At 39.4% G+C, this 19,805-nt stretch overlaps 1 protein-coding gene across 1 annotated transcript in view; it reads right to left on the minus strand.

Annotated features, from left to right (window-relative positions):
* Positions 1–19,805, minus strand: part of LOC102080324 (uncharacterized) — a 75,503-nt gene that overhangs the window by 15,917 nt on the left and 39,781 nt on the right. The window contains exons 6-19 of the mRNA XM_019364268.2: positions 19,337–19,610; positions 14,116–14,163; positions 13,794–13,837; positions 13,135–13,420; positions 12,718–12,761; positions 11,884–12,169; positions 11,482–11,525; positions 10,326–10,614; positions 9,563–9,610; positions 1,961–2,010; positions 1,799–1,872; positions 1,408–1,622; positions 1,044–1,297; positions 248–400 (exon numbers count right to left, since the gene is read on the minus strand). Of these exons, the coding sequence (XP_019219813.1) occupies positions 248–400; positions 1,044–1,297; positions 1,408–1,622; positions 1,799–1,872; positions 1,961–2,010; positions 9,563–9,610; positions 10,326–10,614; positions 11,482–11,525; positions 11,884–12,169; positions 12,718–12,761; positions 13,135–13,420; positions 13,794–13,837; positions 14,116–14,163; positions 19,337–19,610 (2,109 nt within the window). The remainder of the gene's footprint in view (positions 1–247; positions 401–1,043; positions 1,298–1,407; positions 1,623–1,798; positions 1,873–1,960; positions 2,011–9,562; positions 9,611–10,325; positions 10,615–11,481; positions 11,526–11,883; positions 12,170–12,717; positions 12,762–13,134; positions 13,421–13,793; positions 13,838–14,115; positions 14,164–19,336; positions 19,611–19,805) is intronic.

Consider the following 19,805-nt stretch of genomic DNA (forward strand, 5'->3'; position numbering starts at 1 on the left):
CATCAGCACCTGAAGAAGACTGAAATACAGCATCAAACACTGCTGTGTTAAAGTGTGTGCAGCTGGGCTAACAAAGACAGCTGATAGTCCTGGTGTGATGCCCCTCACCTCTCACTGACTCAGCCAATGCAAAGACACACGTATGTTTCAGAGCAGCCGTGTCATTCTGGCTAAAATAAGGCCTGATGTGTTTTCTGTCAACAAGAAGGTTTCGATCCACATGTAGCACAAACTTTACAAACTTTACCTCCGGTTGAATTTTTGCACTTGTGTCGTCGGCTTTGAGGCTGAAAAGACGCTCAGTTTGCAGGTACTGGTCTGGGGGATGCTTTATGATTTTTTTAAATTTCAAATCGGATTTTGTCTCATCTTTTTTCTCACGATATTTCTCAGCAATTTCCTGTTTACGAAAAAAAGGAAAAAGAAAAAGCAAAATAATCAAAAATAGGGGTTAACTTTACACCAACTCTGCCATCTGTGTTTGAAATAACATTTATAATCAAGCAATACAATTTTTGTGAGAGAGTATTATGGTCTGCTGGAAAAGTAAACCGGAGGAAAAAGGTCACATTGATGAGAATAAAGTCAGAGATTATTGTGAAGTATTGTGTCAAACTCTGAGAGGGAGAGTATCACCATGTGATCACCAGGTGATCAATATTTTGCATCTTCATGGGTGCTTTGTGAACTCTCTGGTTAATAACAAGTGTCTAATTTGTACTTATCAGAGTTTTGTTATATGAAGTCTGTATGATGTAATATTACAAACTCTGATCTGGGTGCAAATAATCTCCAGATTACAGTGAAGAGATTTAACAGCCAAGTGACTCTCACAAGTGCTGCTGATGTTAAAAGAAAAAACCATGATTAAAAAATCTTCCTAAAGTCAAACAGAAGAGATTTATTTTAGCAATAGAGACATTTCTCCCATTGGGTTCAATATAAAAAAACCATTTTTCTTTCAGTGTCTCTTTTGTCTTTTGTCAGTCGGTCCTAATGTTTGGAATCTTGTCCTGTTTCACATCATTAAGATGTTCAGTTACCTGTTCCAGAGCAGGATCCTGTCGTATCAGATAGACGTGGAGTTTGAGGAATGATGTGTTGAGTTGATAGTACATCAACATGTAACAGCTGATTTTTGGAGGAAATATGAAACGTATCAGAGCCGCTATTATCGAGAAATTTGGTTCAGTTAACTTGACATGTGTTGGTGTGACCTCAGACACTTTTTCCACAACATCTCCACAGTCATCTATGTGAACGACTGCAAACATGTCCAATATGTCAGGGACGTCATCTGCAGGAGAACAACAACACAAACATGGTGAGAAGAACAGTTTCTAACAGTTTGTGCGCTCACTGTCAGACATGTCAAACATCTGAAATTCTTCCTTCATGTCCTCTTACCGATGCAGATCCAGTGTGGCAGGTGAACTTCATTTAACTTCCCAGCAGTGACTGTGACGTCCATCAGAGGACCTGCAGGCATGTATTGTCTGCTCTCCATCCTCTCCATGTGTCCCTCCCAAGATCTAAACTGGTACTGAAAGCTGGTCTTTCCTTTACAGACCCAGCGCAAGCCCGAGACTCTGCATTCAAAGTGTCCTGCTGCAGACTGAAGGCTGAAACAGGAATTAAATACACACTCATGAAGGAACAACAGAGTGAATGGAAACACAGAGAGTAGTCGTGTGAATCGGATGCAAAATGAAGAATTTCCTCTGTGAATAAATCCAAAGCTGAACTGTTCCCTGTAGTTCCAGTTTGCTGTGCTGCAGCATTCAGGAAGTTGATTTACCTGTAAGTTGGAGCCTCGTCTGCATCTGTACTGTTCACCTCAGGTTCAAGTTTAGTCCAATCACTGGAGTCCTGCTGCAGAGGACAGTCACTTTAGTCAATAAGTACACATGTTTATAAAGAAAGAAACTTGAGGAATAAATAAATGAATGGAAGGGATTACCGTCATGCTCTGACAACCTTCAAGCTCTGAACTTCTTTCAGTTTTTCGTCCTTGTTGAGACACAAAGAATTCAAATGAATGATGTTATGCTGACATATAAAATCATCCTCTAACTGTCCACATGTTTGCTGTTTGATCACTTTATGCTGTGCAGAGCTGCTTCAACATCAGAACAACATGTTCAGCAGGACGTGCAGCTGAGTGACGTCTAAGATGATCAAAAGTTGATGAATTCAAATATTCTCACCAGTGATGTTTATGAGTCACTTGTGTAACATGATTTCTTTTGGTCTCACCTGAGCTGCTCTCTGACAGCCTCAGCATCAGATCAGGTCTCTTCATGTCTGTTAAAACCTCCATGGTCACCTCCACAGACTGATGACCAAGATTATCCACCATCAGATCCACAAGGTCTTCTGTCCTGTTTGTATTCATCTGTATTTGTGGCAGGCCCATCTTAAAGCACGTGAACGGCAGCAACAGAATAAATTTCCCAAGATCCTTTTGACTGAATTCATTCAGTGTTTCCAAGAGAATCTGTGTAACAGCTTCCAGTTCTTTTTCCTGAAAAACCCAAACAATTTAATAAGTTACTGTATAATATCTCTGAATGAATTAAAGATTTCCATCACTGAATTTCCTCAGTGTAACTTTAGTAGAAATATCAAATATGAATAAAAAACAACTTCATTAATATTAATATTTTTCAGAATGATCACTGAAGGAACAGCTGGTAACATCTATGGCACTGATGATGTTTACCTCGCTGTCTTCATGAACTGTTTTTCTTTGTCCCTCTCGATCAGGACTAAAATCTTAAGATTTTTTTCTAATATAAAGTTTTTGCAAAGCTTTTCTAATATTGTGTCAAAGCATTAGAAAAGCAAAAGGAGTGTGTAAACTATAATATTATAACTTTTCAAGTCTTTTAAAGACAAAGAAAAATCTAAAGATGACATTTCCTGGTTTTATCGTCAGTAGTAGATCCTTCACTCTGTCATCAGTGGAAACATTATTGCTGCAGAGCTCCACATTAACACTGTGAGAAGCATCCAGTTTAAAGATGCTTTGTCTGTTTCATCATGTATAATGTTCAAGATGAGGATGATTTACAGCCTGAATCTACTGAATGAAAGCTGAGTTAAAGTCACACTCACTCTCTTCAACAGTGCAGCTCCATGTTCATCCACACAGTGTTTCTCTGAGGAGGAAAGACGTTTACAATCAACTCTGAGGATTCAAACATCATCACATCCAAGTAGAATCAGCCTTCAGACGACACAGATGATTTAAAAGAGAAAAAACTGAATGTAAACTAAAAGGACTGACTGTCACACACACATACACACTCTCACTCTTATTAGTATCCCCACGCCCCCCTGCTTAACACCGCAGTTTTACATTTGCACTTTTTAGGGGAAAATTGCTGTCTATACAGACAATATTCATTTGTAAATGATTAACTAACAATCTTGTCAACACAAAGTTCTTTATTTGGAGCACAGTACTACAAGAAAGATAAGTTACTGAAAAACTGCTTGTGCTTAAAGTGCGCTGGCACTCTTTGGCAATATTGTGGGCAATGTTAAACTTAATCATCATATCTGCCTCCTCTGACGACCTGTTTGTTTATTGCAGCATATAATGTTTTTTCTGCATACACTGTGCTTTTTCAGCGTTCAAAGATTGATGGCTCCGTGTCAGAGCACTGGCTATGAATTTCAGACGGATCAGGCCTTAACTTAACAAAAACTGCATCAATAATTCTTTTCATCTTTTCTTATTACCCACAGCTACATCCACTTCTGTCAGGCCTAGGCTGCTCACCAGGGCTGGGCATCATCACTGATTTCTACAATCCATTCAAATCGATTCAATTTTCCCTGAGACAGTCAGAAATATTATAATTCTGATCATTTATTAGTACTGATACATGTGCGACTTCATCAGAGGTGTGAGCATCACAGCAGAGGCCTTTGTGTCAAAGTAACTGGGGATAAAACAGAAAAACATGAAGGAGATTTTCCTGGCCTGGCTTCTTAGCAGATAACCTTAAAAATATTCTGCAATTTTGCATAATTTTACAAAGTTTAAATTTCTTCAGTATTGAACAGCAGAAATTAGACTGTTTTGTCCGAGGTCATTTAAGTAAAAAAGAAAAAAAAGACAGCGGCCAACAGAGCTGTAAGCAACGGTAGACGGGTGGTTGATAAGTGAATGAATAATGCAGAAAACAGAGATTTGAGATGGGAAACTGTTCTTGAAGTACAGAGAGAGAGACAGCTGTGCATGGAGTGTGATTTTATCGTGGTGGAAGCAAAACAGCAAAAGACAAGACAAACAGACTCAACAGAAGTTTTTACCCACAGGCTGTCAAACATGCCCTACCTCCACCCTGATTGGAGGATAACTGCACTGCCAACACTCATGGACATTACACCTTATTTATAAATCGTATTTCTATTTATACTTCACTGCAACCAACAACCCTACCTCTTTAAACTGTATTTATTATAACCTTATTTAGTATAGTTCCAACAGCACCCACCCCACTCAATGTGCAATATCACTGATCACACTGCACCTCTCAATGCACCTGCTAGTTAGATGGCATGTATGTGTATGTATAAATATGTAAGTGTGTATATGTATGTACAGATGCATATACACATACATACACACACATACACATATATACACACACACAAATATACACACACACATATATACACATATATATATATGAAAAAATCCCCACTCGCCCCTGTGGGCGGTTTATCCTTCAAGCTCAGGTCCTCTACCAGAGGCCTGGGAGCTTGAGGGTCCTGCGCAGTATCTTAGCTGTTCCCAGGACTGCGCTCTTCTGGACAGAGATCTCCGATGTTGTTCCCGGGATCTGCTGGAGCCACTCGCCTAGCTTGGGAGTCACCGCACCTAGTGCTCCGATTACCACGGGGACCACCGTTACCTTCACCCTCCACATCCTCTCGAGCTCTTCTCTGAGCCCTTGGTATTTCTCCAGCTTCTCGTGTTCCTTCTTCCTGATGTTGCTGTCATTCGGAACCGCTACATCGATCACTACGGCCGTCTTCTTCTGTTTGTCTACCACCACTATGTCCGGTTGGTTAGCCACCACCATTTTGTCCGTCTGCATCTGGAAGTCCCACAGGATCTTAGCTCGGTCATTCTCCATCACCCTTGGGGGCATCTCCCATTTTGACCTTGGGACTTCCAGGTTATACTCGGCACAGATGTTCCTGTACACTATGCCGGCCACTTGGTTATGGCGTTCCATGTATGCCTTGCCTGCTAGCATCTTGCACCCTGCTGTTATGTGCTGGATTGTCTCTGGGGCATCTTTACACAGCCTGCACCTGGGGTCTTGCCTGGTGTGATAGACCCCAGCCTCTATGGATCTTGTGCTCAGAGCTTGTTCTTGTGCTGCCATGATTAGTGCCTCTGTGCTGTCTTTCAGTCCAGCTTTGTCCAGCCACTGGTAGGATTTCTGGATATCAGCCATATATATTGGTCGCAATCTAGAGCCCTGTATATATATATATATATTTAGTCTGTTAACTACTACATTTTATAAACATTTTGCTCTTACTATTTTTTACATACTATACTGCTGAGTGACTGTCTGCTGCTCGTCAAATACATTTCATTGCAATGTTGACCCTGTGCTAACTTGCATATGACAAATAAAACTGAAACAGAAACACACACATAAACAACCCAATAAAAATATTCATCCATCCCTGAACCAACTTAGGGTTGTGGGGTGTGGAACCTATCAAACTTGTCACAGAGAGCGAGACAGAGCACACATATTATTCACAGTGTAACAAACAGAGATATATACCCTTTCACACCCACAGCTAATTTGGAACCAGCAATAAAGCCAACCAACATGTGTTTGGACTGGAAACCAGAGCACTCTGAGGAAAAGCCTGCAGGCACAGGGAGAACATGCAAACTCCACACAGAAACGTTCCAGCCAACCAGGAGGCTCAAACACACAACCTTCATGCTGTGAGGAGACAGTGCTAACCACTGCACCACCATGACACCACCAATGCAATGACCTGCAACAGTGATCAGGATTTATGGGTCATCTGATAGAAATCAATCAATATGATCAGTTATTGATCTCAATTTTCATAGATTTTATATTGTTGATGACACAGAGTTTACACTCATGCATGTTGGTCTTACCTCTGGATGCTGAGCTGCTCTCTGGTAACTTCTGCACCAGATCAGTTCTGTTCATGTACATGAAGAAGTCTCTGGTCACGTCAACAGACTGCTGACCAAATTCCTCCACCATCAGATTCACTACATCTGCTCTGGTCGATGATGGACTGAAGAATGAGTAATGTGATATAGTCCTGCTAGGATAAATCATCTGCAAGATCCTCTTAAATTTCTTGAGCTCCTCATCACTCAAGTCATTCAATGTTTGAAAAAGCAGATATTTAACAACTGCCATTGTTGCCACCTGGAACCATAAACACATTCATGGGGTCATATATTTATTTCTGTATTTACTCAAATACAAGTTGTTATAAGTTGTTGTTAAGAACGATCGTGGCTCAAGAGTTGGCAGTTCGTCTTGTAATCGGAAAGGTTGCCGGTTTGAGCCCTGCCTCGGACAGTCTCGGTCGTTGTGTCCTTGGGCAAGACACTTCACCTACCGCCTACTGGTGTTGGCCAGAGAGGCCGATGGCGCGATATGGCAGCCTCGCTTCTATTAGTCTGTCCCAAGGCAGCTGTGGCTACAACTGTAACTTGCCTCCACCAGTGTGTGAATGAATAGTGGAATTGTGAAGCGCTTTGAGGGTCTTGAAAAGCGCTATATAAATGCAATCCATTATTATTTATTATTATTATACTGATTACAGTATATGAAAAATTGTGAAGAAAGTATAAAACTGTGATCCTGTTTTATGTCCGGGTTTATTTACAGGCTGCAGTTCTTCTCTCACACTGTGGAGATAAAAACTAAAAATTTTCATGATATCAGATTGCCTTTAATTCTTTATTAAATATTTGTAGGTAGAATACAGTTTCATGTTTAATCTGAAAGTGTTTGATGTTTTCAGATTTCTCTGTCCTGTTGAAGGACAAATGTACATGCTGACACTTCCTCAGCTCATCCTCAGTGGTAAAGACATCCTGACATTAGTGTTGGAGAAAATTACTGCTGAAGAAGTCAAACTGAATGAAGCTTCAGTTTGTCACAAACATCCAGCAGAAATCATGAGAAAAATGACTCAACATGAGAACTGATGATACTTTAGTACTCTGACTTTCAGCCTGCTGTCTTGTACTGAATCAGAGATGTGACATGACTCACTTTGTGGATCAGTGCAGAGCGTCGTTCATCCACAGAGTGTTTCTCTGAGGAGAAAAGTGCTTTTATTATCTATAAAGTAAAAGAAGACTTTTTTTTTTTTTAGAAGTTCACAAGACAAGTTATAAAAACAGTTTTATGATTTTAATGAGTTTTGATTTAGTTTTTCCCAAGAAGGTCATGAACCCCCTGTCGATCCTCTATCTCAACATTGAAGTTTACTGGAAGCCCCCACACATGGACCAGTGCCTCCTCTTTGACTCCCATCACCCTCTGGAATACAAACTTGGAGTAATCAGGACCCTACATCACTGGGCTGAAAGTGTTCCCTCTAAGCCTGAAGGGAAAAATAGGGAACAAACACATTTAAAGGAAGCTTTTAAAACATGCGGTTATCCTATTTGGGCGTTTGTAAAGTCAGCAAAGATGCACAGAAAAGAAGATCAGACACCAGCGAGGGAGGATAAGAAAGACAGATGCAACAACATTGTCATCCCCTATGTAGCCGGTGTATCAGAGAAACTCAGAGTTTTCTCCAAGCACGACATCCCAGTGTATTTCAGACCCAGCAACACACTCAGACAGAAACTGGTTCACCCGAAAGACAAAATTCCTAAACACAAACTTAACAACGTGGTGTATGCTGTACAGTGCAGCGAGGAATGCCCAGACCTCTACATTGGAGAGACCAAACAGTTACTTCATAAATGCATGGTAAAACATAGAAGAGCCACCTCCACAGGACAAGACTCAGCAGTTCATCTGCATCTAAAGGTGAAAGGTCACTCTTTCGAGGATGCCAACGTTCACATTTTGGACAGAGAGGACAGATGGTTTGAAAGAGGAGTGAAAGAGGCCATTTACATCCACTGTGAGCGACCATCTTTGAACAGAGTTCTATAATTGAGTGTTGAGATCCTTCCCAAACGCCTTAATGCCCACTCACATCCTGGGCCATCTGACCTCAGGAAATCACATGATAGGGTGGGGGTAAGTTTCACAATGAGCTCACCTGAGACTTTGGCTGATTGTAACCTACACCTTGGCTCCTGTGATTAGGTAGAGGATCAATAGTGGGTCCATGACCTCCCTGGGGGACACTCCCACTGGCTTAAAATCTGTGACTCTCCACTAATTGCTCTGAGAACTGAAGAAGCTCTTGGATGACACTTCTTGAAAAAAACCTAAACTTCTTAGACTACAATGACCTCGATGGCTGAGAACCTTCATAGACATTTTGATTTTGTTGTCTTACTTCGAGGCAGTGAGCTGCAGTCTGACAGCCTCTGAGCCAGATCAGTCCTCTTCATCTCCTTTAAGACCTCCATGGTCACCTCCACTGACTGTTGGCCGTAAGTCTGCACCATCAGAAACACTGTGTCCTGCAGGTCTGACATCATGTACCACACCCATGTGAAGTCCGAGTCATATTTGTGAAGATGAATTTGTCGCAGGGTCCAGTTGAACTTCTCTAGCTCCTGCTCATTCAGACCATCCAGAGTTTCCAGCAGCAGCTCAATAACAGACTCCATCGTTTCTACCTGGAAAATTCAAAGAAAATGTTCATGAGATAAATGTGACATTTCTCACTTTCAGGTCTGTTTGTTTTCTCATCAACACTTTAGAAATGTAGATGTGTTTAGATGACATCATCCATCACATGAGGTGATGATGTCATTGGTCATATTTGTCACAATGATCACAAACAGCTGATTAACAATTATTCTGCTTCTGTTAACAAGTTCAGGACTTTTCTGACCTGCTGCAGACCGACCTCACTGCACACGCTGAACTTATCAAACTTTGACTTTTCCAATCAAAATCAAATCATTTTTTATTTGTTTCTATTGAAGATTTCTATCCTGTATTTATGAAATGAAAGCTGGATGATCTGAAGTCAGACAGATGTGACATGACTCACTTTGTGGATCAGTGCAGGCCAACGTTCATCCTCAGAGTGTTTCTCTGACAGAAAAGAAATATTAAAAGGTTCATTCATGACTGATTTAACATCAGTGTTAATAATCAGACACTTTGAAATAACTGATACTTTGATTTCATTCTGATGATCCTTGTAAGTTGGATTAATAACAACATTAAACTTGTTAACATGAAGTCATATTTGATGGAAAACTATCAAAGTGTGAGGAAATGATCCAGTTCTGTTTCATTCAGTAATTCTTCATCTTCTTCATCTTCTTCATATCAATGAGTGTATTTATTGATTGATGTGTTTTCTGGACACTGACCTTTCTCTGTTTCCTCCACATCAAATCCTTCAGCTGATGATCCTGCAGCTGCAACACATTGAATACAAACTGTAACTACATCATACAGACACTGTGTGTGTCCTTTATGTGTGCTCATCCTGAGTATAACACTGAGTCCTGACAATAAAAAGCTTTAATATTTCACTTTCAGCTGTGCTGACTGAAGGCAGGAGGAGGCCATAGTTACACAATCACAGAGAAATCAATGAAAAGACTTTGAATCATTTACCTCATACAGGTCGTCTGTCTCCATAGTGGAGTTTAAATCAAAGCTAACATAAAGATCGATTTACAATACAAGACTGATATTAATCAGCTCAAAATGCAAAAATTCAATGAAACAAAACAAAGAAAAATATTTTCAAAGGAAAGAAGTTCAAAGAGCTTTAAAACAACATTTACTAAAGAAAGTCACTGATTCAATAACCTGAATATTTTTACTTTAACACAGTGAAATATGAAAACAAATCTGTTTAATTTTACTGTGTTTGTACAACCTGAATGTGTTAATTTATCAACGTCTGTCCAAAAACATTCAAAGAAAACAAATTCTTTCATTTTAAGATAATAAAGTTTATATTATGCAGTTCTTGTTGTGAGTTTCTCTGATTTAATTCTTTTGATTTTGTTTTCACTTTGAGCTGATATATTATGTTTTTAATACTTTTACACTCAGTTAAAAATAATCCCACCATATTTATTGACATTATTACAGAAACTCTGACAGATTATTTTCTCTTACCTTTGAGTCCTGAGCTGCTCTCTGACAGCCTCTGCACCAGATCAGTTCTCTGCATGTCAGTTAAAACCTCCCTGATCACCTCCACAGACTGATGACCACATTCATCCACCATCTGATTCATTAGTTCATCTGTCATCTTTGTATATATCTGTATTTGTGGCAGGCCCATTTTGAAGCAAGTGAACTGCAGCAACAAATTGAATTCCTCGAGATCCTTTTGATTCAAATGTCTCAGTATTTCCACAAGAATGTTTCTAACAGCTGTCAGCGCTTCTTCCTGAAAAAGGATCTTAAAAGGATTTATTAAGTTACTGTCATTTCACTGTTGGGAGATTTAAATATTTATGTCTTTGAACTTCCTCAGTGTCTCTGAAGTAGACGTATAGAGTATTAGAGCTGCATGATTGTTGGAAAAATCAAAATCACAATTATTTTGTGCAGTGTTGATTTTTCTGACAGGAAATTGTGCTGTGATGTAAACAGAACATCTCAATTCAATTCAATTCAATTCAATTCACTTTGCATTTTAAATAGCAGAACATTTATTTTAAATATCACTCAGTTACGCTCATTTTATTTGTAAAGACAAAATTTGGATCAGGTTCAAAGTTTAACTGCACAGCCCTATAACATTTTAATAAAAAAGCATCATAAATCATTAGAATCAAAAATATTCTTCAGAATGATCACTGAAGGAACAGCTGGTAACATCTGTGGTGCTGATGATGTTTACCTTGCTGTCTTCATGATCTGTTTTTATGAGTCTGCAAAACTTTGGTCTCATAAGAAAACATGACTCCCTCTCCATCAGGAAAACTAATTGTTCTCATTTCTCTAACTGAATGTTTGTGTTATGATTGTTTAAAAGTAGAATCAGTGAATGAACTGCAGAAATAAATATTTAATGACTTTGATGTTGAAGAATTTTAAAGACAAAGAAAAATCTAAAGATGTCATTTCCTGGTTTTATCGTCAGTAGTAGATCCTTCACTCTGTCATCAGTGGAAACATTATTGCTGCAGAGCTCCACATTAACACTGTGAGAAGCATCCAGTTTCAAAGACGCTTTGTCTGTTTCATCATGTATAATGTTCAAGATGAGGATGATTTACAGCCTGAATCTACTGAATGAAAGCTGAGTTAAAGTCACACTCACTCTCTTCAACAGTGCAGCTCCATGTTCATCCGCAGAGTGTTTCTCTGAGGAGGAAAGACATTTACAATCAACTCTGAGGATTCAAACATCGTCACACATCCAAGTAGAATCAGCCTTCAGACGACACAGATGATTCAAAAGGGAAAAGGTAATTTAAAAAAAATACAGTAAAACAACACATTCATCCTAAGGTTGCAGTAATCACAGAGAGACTGAGTACATCTGTCCATCGTGGATATTAAGCAAACACTCACATCCACACATAAAATTTATAACCACCAATAAATCCATTAGACATCTGATGATATCTATAAGTCAGAATGGTCAGATTATTGATGTGATTTGTCATAGATTTTACTTTGTTGATGACACAGAGTTTACACTCATGCATGTTGGTCTTACCTCTGGATGCTGAGCTGCTGTCTGATAACTTCTGCACCAGATCAGTTCTGTTCATGTACATGAAGAAGTCTCTGGTCACCTCCACAGACTGCAGACCAAGTTCATCCACCATCAGATTCACTATATCTGCTCTGGTTAATAGTTTATTTAACCACGTTGAGGAATATAACAAGTTCCTCAAATGAAAAATGCTTCGTAGGAATCTCTGAAAGTCCTGAAGTTCATCGTTGTTCAAAATATTCAAATATTCTAAATGCAGATGTTTAACAGCTGCCATTGTTGCCACCTGGAACAGTCAAAACAATCATGGAAGATATATTAATTAATCAATTTACTCAAATAGTAACTACTCTATTGAGTTCAGTATGTTTACCAAAAAAATATGAAGAAGCTATAAAACTGTGATAGTTTTTTCTGACTTTGAAAAATTTCTTTTTCTTTACAGGCTGCAGTTCTTCTCTCACACTGTGCAGATAAAAACTAAAAATTTTCATGATATCAGATTGTCTTTAATTCTTTATTAATATTTGTAAGTAGAATAAAGTTTCCTGTTTAATCTGAAAGTGTTTGATGTTTTCAGATTTCTCTGTCCTGTTGAAGGACAAATGTACATGCTGACACTTCCTCAGCTCATCCTCAGTGGTAAAGACATCCTGACATTAGTGTTGGAGAAAATTACTGCTGAAGAAGTCAAACTGAATGAAGCTTCAGTTTGTCACAAACATCCAGCAGAAATCATGAGAAAAATGACTCAACATGAGAACTGATGATACTTTAGTACTCTGACTTTCAGCCTGCTGTCTTGTACTGAATCAGAGATGTGACATGACTCACTTTGTGGATCAGTGCAGAGCGTCGTTCATCCACAGAGTGTTTCTCTGAGGAGAAAAGTGCTCAAAGTCACTCATGACAAACACATTTAACAACTAACTGACAATTATTCAGGAAATATGACTTTGGAAAAATGGACAATATGCAGAATTACACTGAAACCTCAGCAACAATAAACAGTATGAAGGAGTCATTTTTACTCCTCCTCACAAAGTATTTTTATTTAATATGGTCTCATATTTATGTATTTATCTAAATATATTTTCCAGAACAGTCATAAAATATGTTTTAAAGATGTGTTTTATTTTATCTTTATTACAAATAATATTATTTATAAAGTCAAAGAAAACTTTACTTAGAAGTTTATGAGACATAAAAAAAGTTTTATGATTTTAATGAGTTTTGATTTTGTTGTCTTACTTCGAGGCAGTGAGCTGCAGTCTGACAGCCTCTGAGCCAGATCAGTCCTCTTCATCTCCTTTAAGACCTCCATGGTCTTCTCCACTGACTGTTGGCCGTAAGTCTGCACCATCAGAAACACTGTGTCCTGCAGGTCTGTCCCCCTGTACGGCATCCATGAGAAGTCCGAGTAATATTTGTGAAAATGAATTTGTCGCAGGGTCTTGTTGAACTTGCTGAGCTCCTGCTCATTCAGACCATCCAGAGTTTCCAGCAGCAGCTCAATAACAGACTCCATCGTTTCTACCTGGAAAATTCAAAGAAAATGTTCATGAGATAAATGTGACATTTCTCACTTTCAGGTCTGTTTGTTTTCTCATCAACACTTTAGAAATGTAGATGTGTTTAGATGACATCATCCATCACATAAGGTGATGATGTCATTGGTCATATTTGTCACAATGATCACAAACAGCTGATTAACAATTATTCTGCTTCTGTTAACAAGTTCAGGACTTTTCTGACCTGCTGCAGACCGACCTCACTGCACACGCTGAACTTATCAAACTTTGACTTTTCCAATCAAAATCAAATCATTTGTTTCTATTGAAGATTTCTATCCTGTATTTATGAAATGAAAGCTGGATGATCTGAAGTCAGACAGATGTGACATGACTCACTTTGTGGATCAGTGCAGGCCAACGTTCATCCTCAGAGTGTTTCTCTGACAGAAAAGAAATATTAAAAGGTTCATTCATGACTGATTTAACATCAGTGTTAATAATCAGACACTTTGAAATAACTGAAACTTTGATTTCATTCTGATGATCCTTGTAAGTTGGATTAATAACAACATTAAACTTGTTAACATGAAGTCATATTTGATGGAAAACTATCAAAGTGTGAGGAAATGATCCAGTTCTGTTTCATTCAGTAATTATTCTTCTTCATCTTCATATCAATGAGTGTATTTATTGATTGATGTGTTTTCTGGACACTGACCTTTCTCTGTTTCCTCCACATCAAATCCTTCAGCTGATGATCCTGCAGCTGCAACACATTGAATACAAACTGTAACTACATCATACAGACACTGTGTGTGTCCTTTATGTGTGCTCATCCTGAGTATAACACTGAGTCCTGACAATAAAAAGCTTTAATATTTCACTTTCAGCTGTGCTGACTGAAGGCAGGAGGAGGCCATAGTTACACAATCACAGAGAAATCAATGAAAAGACTTTGAATCATTTACCTCATACAGGTCGTCTGTCTCCATAGTGGAGTTTAAATCAAAGCTAACATAAAGATCGATTTACAATACAAGACTGATATTAATCAGCTCAAAATGCAAAAATTCAATGAAACAAAACAAAGAAAAATATTTTCAAAGGAAAGAAGTTCAAAGAGCTTTAAAACAACATTTACTAAAGAAAGTCACTGATTCAATAACCTGAATATTTTTACTTTAACACAGTGAAATATGAAAACAAATCTGTTTAATTTTACTGTGTTTGTACAACCTGAATGTGTTAATTTATCAACGTCAGTAGTCACATACCTGTACCTTTTTTTGCCCCCCCACCACCCCACCCTGCGCGTTCATGTGAGGGCATGTATGCGTGCACCTGCTCCTATACCAGGCACTTTTGCTCGTTCACGTGAGTTCAGGGGTCATGTGACTTCATAAGTGTTTAATTTGTGTTTAATTTAATGAAACCATTATGTGTTTTAATTAAACTGTTTTTAAGGAGCAGCGTTCTGTTATTTACACATAGATGATTTAACTACTTTAGGAGCATTTCACTTTCTTTTGCATTCCGAAAGAGACAGAGCCTACTAGTTTTTAAACAGAGTGCCACAAATAATATTTATCCCTTTAGAAATAAACTTTTCCTGTGATACTTCTAAAAAACACACCTAGCCACAATAGCCCTGTATCGACCCCCAATGTTCCCTTAATGCAACTAGCCCTATAATTATCTACTAGTCACACAAATACTGCAACAGTAAGACTCAGTGATTAGACACAGGGGTTACAGGTGGGGTCACAACAGTCAGCAAAACAAGTCATAAAAAGAATACATGTTGTTTCTTTATCAAGAGCATCCGAGGACACACACCCTAACGTTCACATAGAAAGGTACACCCCTTCTGTGCTTCTCTGTATTTATTATTGTGCGATCTACTGTACAATATAAAGCACCTTGAGGCGACTTTTGTTGTGATTTGGTGCTATATAAATAAAATTGAATTGAATTGAATTGAATTGAACCCCCCTAACTGTACCTCTATAGTTTCCACCTTTTCCTTTACAACCTGCTCTTTATCTCTGCATGTCAGAGGACAACTGAAACTAAGTCCACCCATATAAAACACCCCATCGGACACATGGTATTTTCCTCAGCACTTCACAACTGCCGCAAGGTATATCATTTTACTGGACCCCAGACACAGCGGTGTGAGGTAGTTAGCACCGTCACGGTGCACATCCTTTAATTTGGCCGTGCAGAAAGCATCATTTGTTTGGAACACATCAGCGGAGGCAGAATTCATCACTGTTCATAAGAGTTTAATTTAATCAAACCTCATTTTACGGATCTATGCGGGTTTCCTATCTCTAGGTGATTCGTTCATTTTATTTAAATATCTGAATTTTCGGAATGGTAATCCAAGCGGGACACAGAGGCTGCTAGTTTTAACGTCTTCTTCTTCTCTGCGTTGTTGTTTGTGTGTGTGTGTGTGTGTGTGTGTGTGTGTGTGTGTGTGTCTTAGAAGTCAAATAATACATTAGCCATACTTACAAAAAAACATCTGAATTTCATTTAGAACTGAGATAATAAGTTGTAAGCAGAAATCTTATATTCAGCCAGAAGCACGTTTCCCCACTTTCACAATGCTAAGGTGTCAAATCCACAACCCCCAACAGATGGTTTGTCACACGCAGTGAGAAGGGCAAGCTTTACTTACACAGCCTCACACACAATAGATTTTTTAAGTTCTTGTGTACAATGGTTTAGCCACAGATGTACCTTTTACTTTTGATAAAGATTGCTCCACCTGCATATTTCTTAAGAAATGAAGCGCCTTTATTAAACTCTTATTTATAAATGTCTACACAATAATAGACACCGTGTGCTCTGTGACATTATAGTCTTCTACTTCTGCTTCCATTGGTTTGCATTTTAAACTCCCAACCTTTCAGGTTGTTATGAACGGCTTATATTTCTAACATTTTGCGATGTAAAAGTAAACTACACGGCTTTTTAATTTTCTGTATGATTGAATCACTTGAGACACGAGTTATTAAAACAATTATAAATGACAGTGTGATGGCCATAGTACTTTACGCGGGTCAAATATGTTAAGGATAATGTTTATCAATGTAAAATTGCAAAGAACTTTTGGATAGGATATAACATCTTGTAAACAGTTACCTCAGAAGCTGTACTGTCAGATCTATGTGTGTAAGGTAAAATTTTCCACAGTACTTCCACTTAAGTAACTAAATACATAAAGTCACCCTTACCAATAATCGACTGTTCCTTGAAAAAAGTAGCACAAACAGACAACTGACTCAGCAACGATAAGTAGAGCTACTCGAGGCCGATACTCAAGCAGAAGAAAATTAAAAGTTGTTTTCTTTTTTTTGTGGCTCGAAAGATTAAAGAAAAATATGTTTAATAATTCAACAAGACCCGCACCTTCAACACATGTACATTCAAATTTTGGAACAGGATCAACATTGCTGTTGTTCAATAGTTTTTAGCCGCTCTCAAAATTCACTTTATGGCTTTAATGTTTCCAGGTGATAAGGAGAATTACGGCATTTCAAATGTTCGTCCAAAGGCTTTAAACATCCGATTTGTCTGTAACGACAGTATCAAACTACAGAGCATTATTTTGGTAGCTCTACTTATCTTTGCTGAGTCAGTTGTCTGTTTGTGCTACTTTTTTCAAGGATTTGTGATACTGGGGAGAAAAGGGTGAGGTGTGAGAGACTAAACCATTACACAAAAAACTTCAAAAACCTAAAGAATGTGTGAGACTGCTAGCTGTGTCGTTCAGCAATAAACTTATCTACAATGTGTTAGTAAAGAGCGACTTGTACTTCTGTCCCATTAAACAGTGGTTTGACAAATTTCACTGCAAAGTATAAAAGGAATCTGGATTTAAATAGAACATAGTAGTGTTGTATGTAAGTGCAGGAAACACTAGTATAAGGTGTCTATGGAACAAATCTCCTTCAACATTCACAATGACCAAAGTGGATGACTACAGGCATTTCTCTCAGTCAACTGATTGTGTTTAGGGAAAAAGCACCTAAATACACTGAGACTACTCCATGTTGTTAGTGAGTTAACTCTGGATGTCTGTTTTGTTAACTTGGAGTGAACAAAAGCAGAAAAACAGTAAAAGATGCAGACGGTGAAAGTTTGGTTTATTTTGTGAATACAATGAAACATTTTATAGTCCACAGAGCAAAGTAGCATACATGATAAATAAATACACATAAAACGGACAGTGAGAAGTAAAACTCATCGTCTTACCAGATGTTATATCGCATGAATGTGCAATCCACACCAGGGGCTATGTAACCAAGGAGTTGTTTAACTGTCTCAGTGACCTCGGCCCCGGAAATTGGCGGGTCATCCCCATCATCCCCAGACTCTGCTTCCTCCTCGGAAGACATGTCAGTGGGATTAAGGAGGTCCTCGAAGTATTCCTTCCACCGCCAGACAATTTTCTCAGTCGAAGTCAGCAGCGCTCCGCCAGCACTATACACAGTGCAGGTAGAGCACCACTTTCCCCTCCTGAGACACCTGACGGTTTGCCAGAATCTCTTCAAGGCAGTCCGAAAGTCTTTTTCCATGGCCTGTCCGAACTCCTCCCACACCCGAGTTTTTGCTTCAGCCACTGCCCGAGCCGCATTCCGCTTGGCCTATCGGTACCTGTTAGCTGCCTCCGAAGTCCCACAGGCTAACCAAGCCCGATAGGACTCCTCCTTCAGCCTGGTGGCTCCTCTCACCTCTGGTGTCCACCATTTGGTTCGGGGATTACTACCACGACAGGCACCAACCACCTTGCGGCCACAGCTCAATGCAGCAGCTTCGGCAATGGAGATGCTGAACATGGTCCATTCGGACTCAATGTCCCCAGTCTCCCTCGGAATGCTGTTGAAGTTCTGCCGGAGGTGTGCGTTGAAGATCTCGCGGACTGGGGCCTCTGCTAGGTGTTCCCAGCACACCCTCACTACGCGTGTAGGTGCACCGGGTCTGTCCAGCGTCCTCCCCCGCCACCTGATCCAACTAACCACCAGGTGGTGATCAGTTGACAGCTCAGCCGCTCTCTTTACCCGAATGTCCAGAACATATGGTTGCAGGTCTGGTGATACGATTACAAAATCGATAATCGATGTCCCAACTGCCAGTCTTGGTAGCCGGGGATCAGTCCGCCAGGGCCTTCACTCCTGGCCGCTGCCCGGCACACAATCCACCCGACCCCTATGGCGCCTCCTGCGGGTGGTGGGCCTGCGGGAGGATGGGCCAATGTCCCCTTTTTAGGCTGTGCCCGGCCGGGCCCCATGGACTAAGGCCCGGCCACCAGACGCTCGCCCTAAGGCACCCTCCCCGGGCCTGGCTCCAGGGCGGGGCCCCGGTAACCCTATCCCGGGCAGGGTAAACTGTTCCCTCAATGTTTTTCTCATGAGAGTCTTCTGAATCACTCTTTGTCTGGTCCCTCACCCAGGACCAATTTGCCATGGGAGACCCTACCAGGGGGCTTTTGCCCCCAGACAACATAGCCCCTGGGATCCCTGGGACACACAAACAACCTCCACCACGATAAGGTAGCGATTCACGGAGAGGACCCACCTGTAACCCCTGTGTCTAATCACTGAGTCTTACTGTTGCAGTATGTTTGTCTGACTAGTAGATAATTATAGGGGTAGTTCCATTAAGGGAACATTGGGGGATCAAAGGTACAACTATATGACAACTAACCTCTGTCCAAAAACATTCAAAGAAAACAAATTCTTTCATTTTAAGATAATAAAGTTTATATTATACAGTCCTTGTTTTGAGTTTCTCTGATTTAATTCCTCTCATCTTGTTTTCAGTTTGAGTTTGTAATATTATGTTTTTAATACTTTTACACTCAGTTAAAAATAATCCCACCATATTTATTGACATTATTACAGAAACTCTGACAGATTATTTTCTCTTACCTTTGAGTCCTGAGCTGCTCTCTGACAGCCTCTGCACCAGATCAGTTCTCTGCATGTCTGTTAAAACCTCCCTGATCACCTCCACAGACTGCTGACCAAGTTTATCAATCATATCATTCACTATTTCTCTTCTGTCATCAGTCAGTTCGATTTGTGGAAGACTCTTCTGAAAACGAGTGAACTGCAGGAACGTCTTGAATTTCATGAGATCCTGATCACTCAAATCCTCCAGTGTTTCTACAAGCAGATCTTTAACAGCTGCCATTGTTGCAACCTGGAAAATTCAAAGCAAACATTCATGAAGAAAAAATGTTTCCTCACTGAGAAAATTAAAGATTTATGTTTTTGTAACTGTTTTAAACTTTGAATGTCATAATCACAGAACTTTTCATTAATCAAAAGTTTGGTATTAAATCTAAAAACATTTCTGTGACAACTGTTTAATCTAAATGAGGAAATTATGATTTTC

The sequence above is a fragment of the Oreochromis niloticus genome, linkage group LG11, assembly GCF_001858045.2.
Source record: "Oreochromis niloticus isolate F11D_XX linkage group LG11, O_niloticus_UMD_NMBU, whole genome shotgun sequence".
NCBI classification, from domain to species: Eukaryota; Metazoa; Chordata; class Actinopteri; order Cichliformes; family Cichlidae; genus Oreochromis; species Oreochromis niloticus.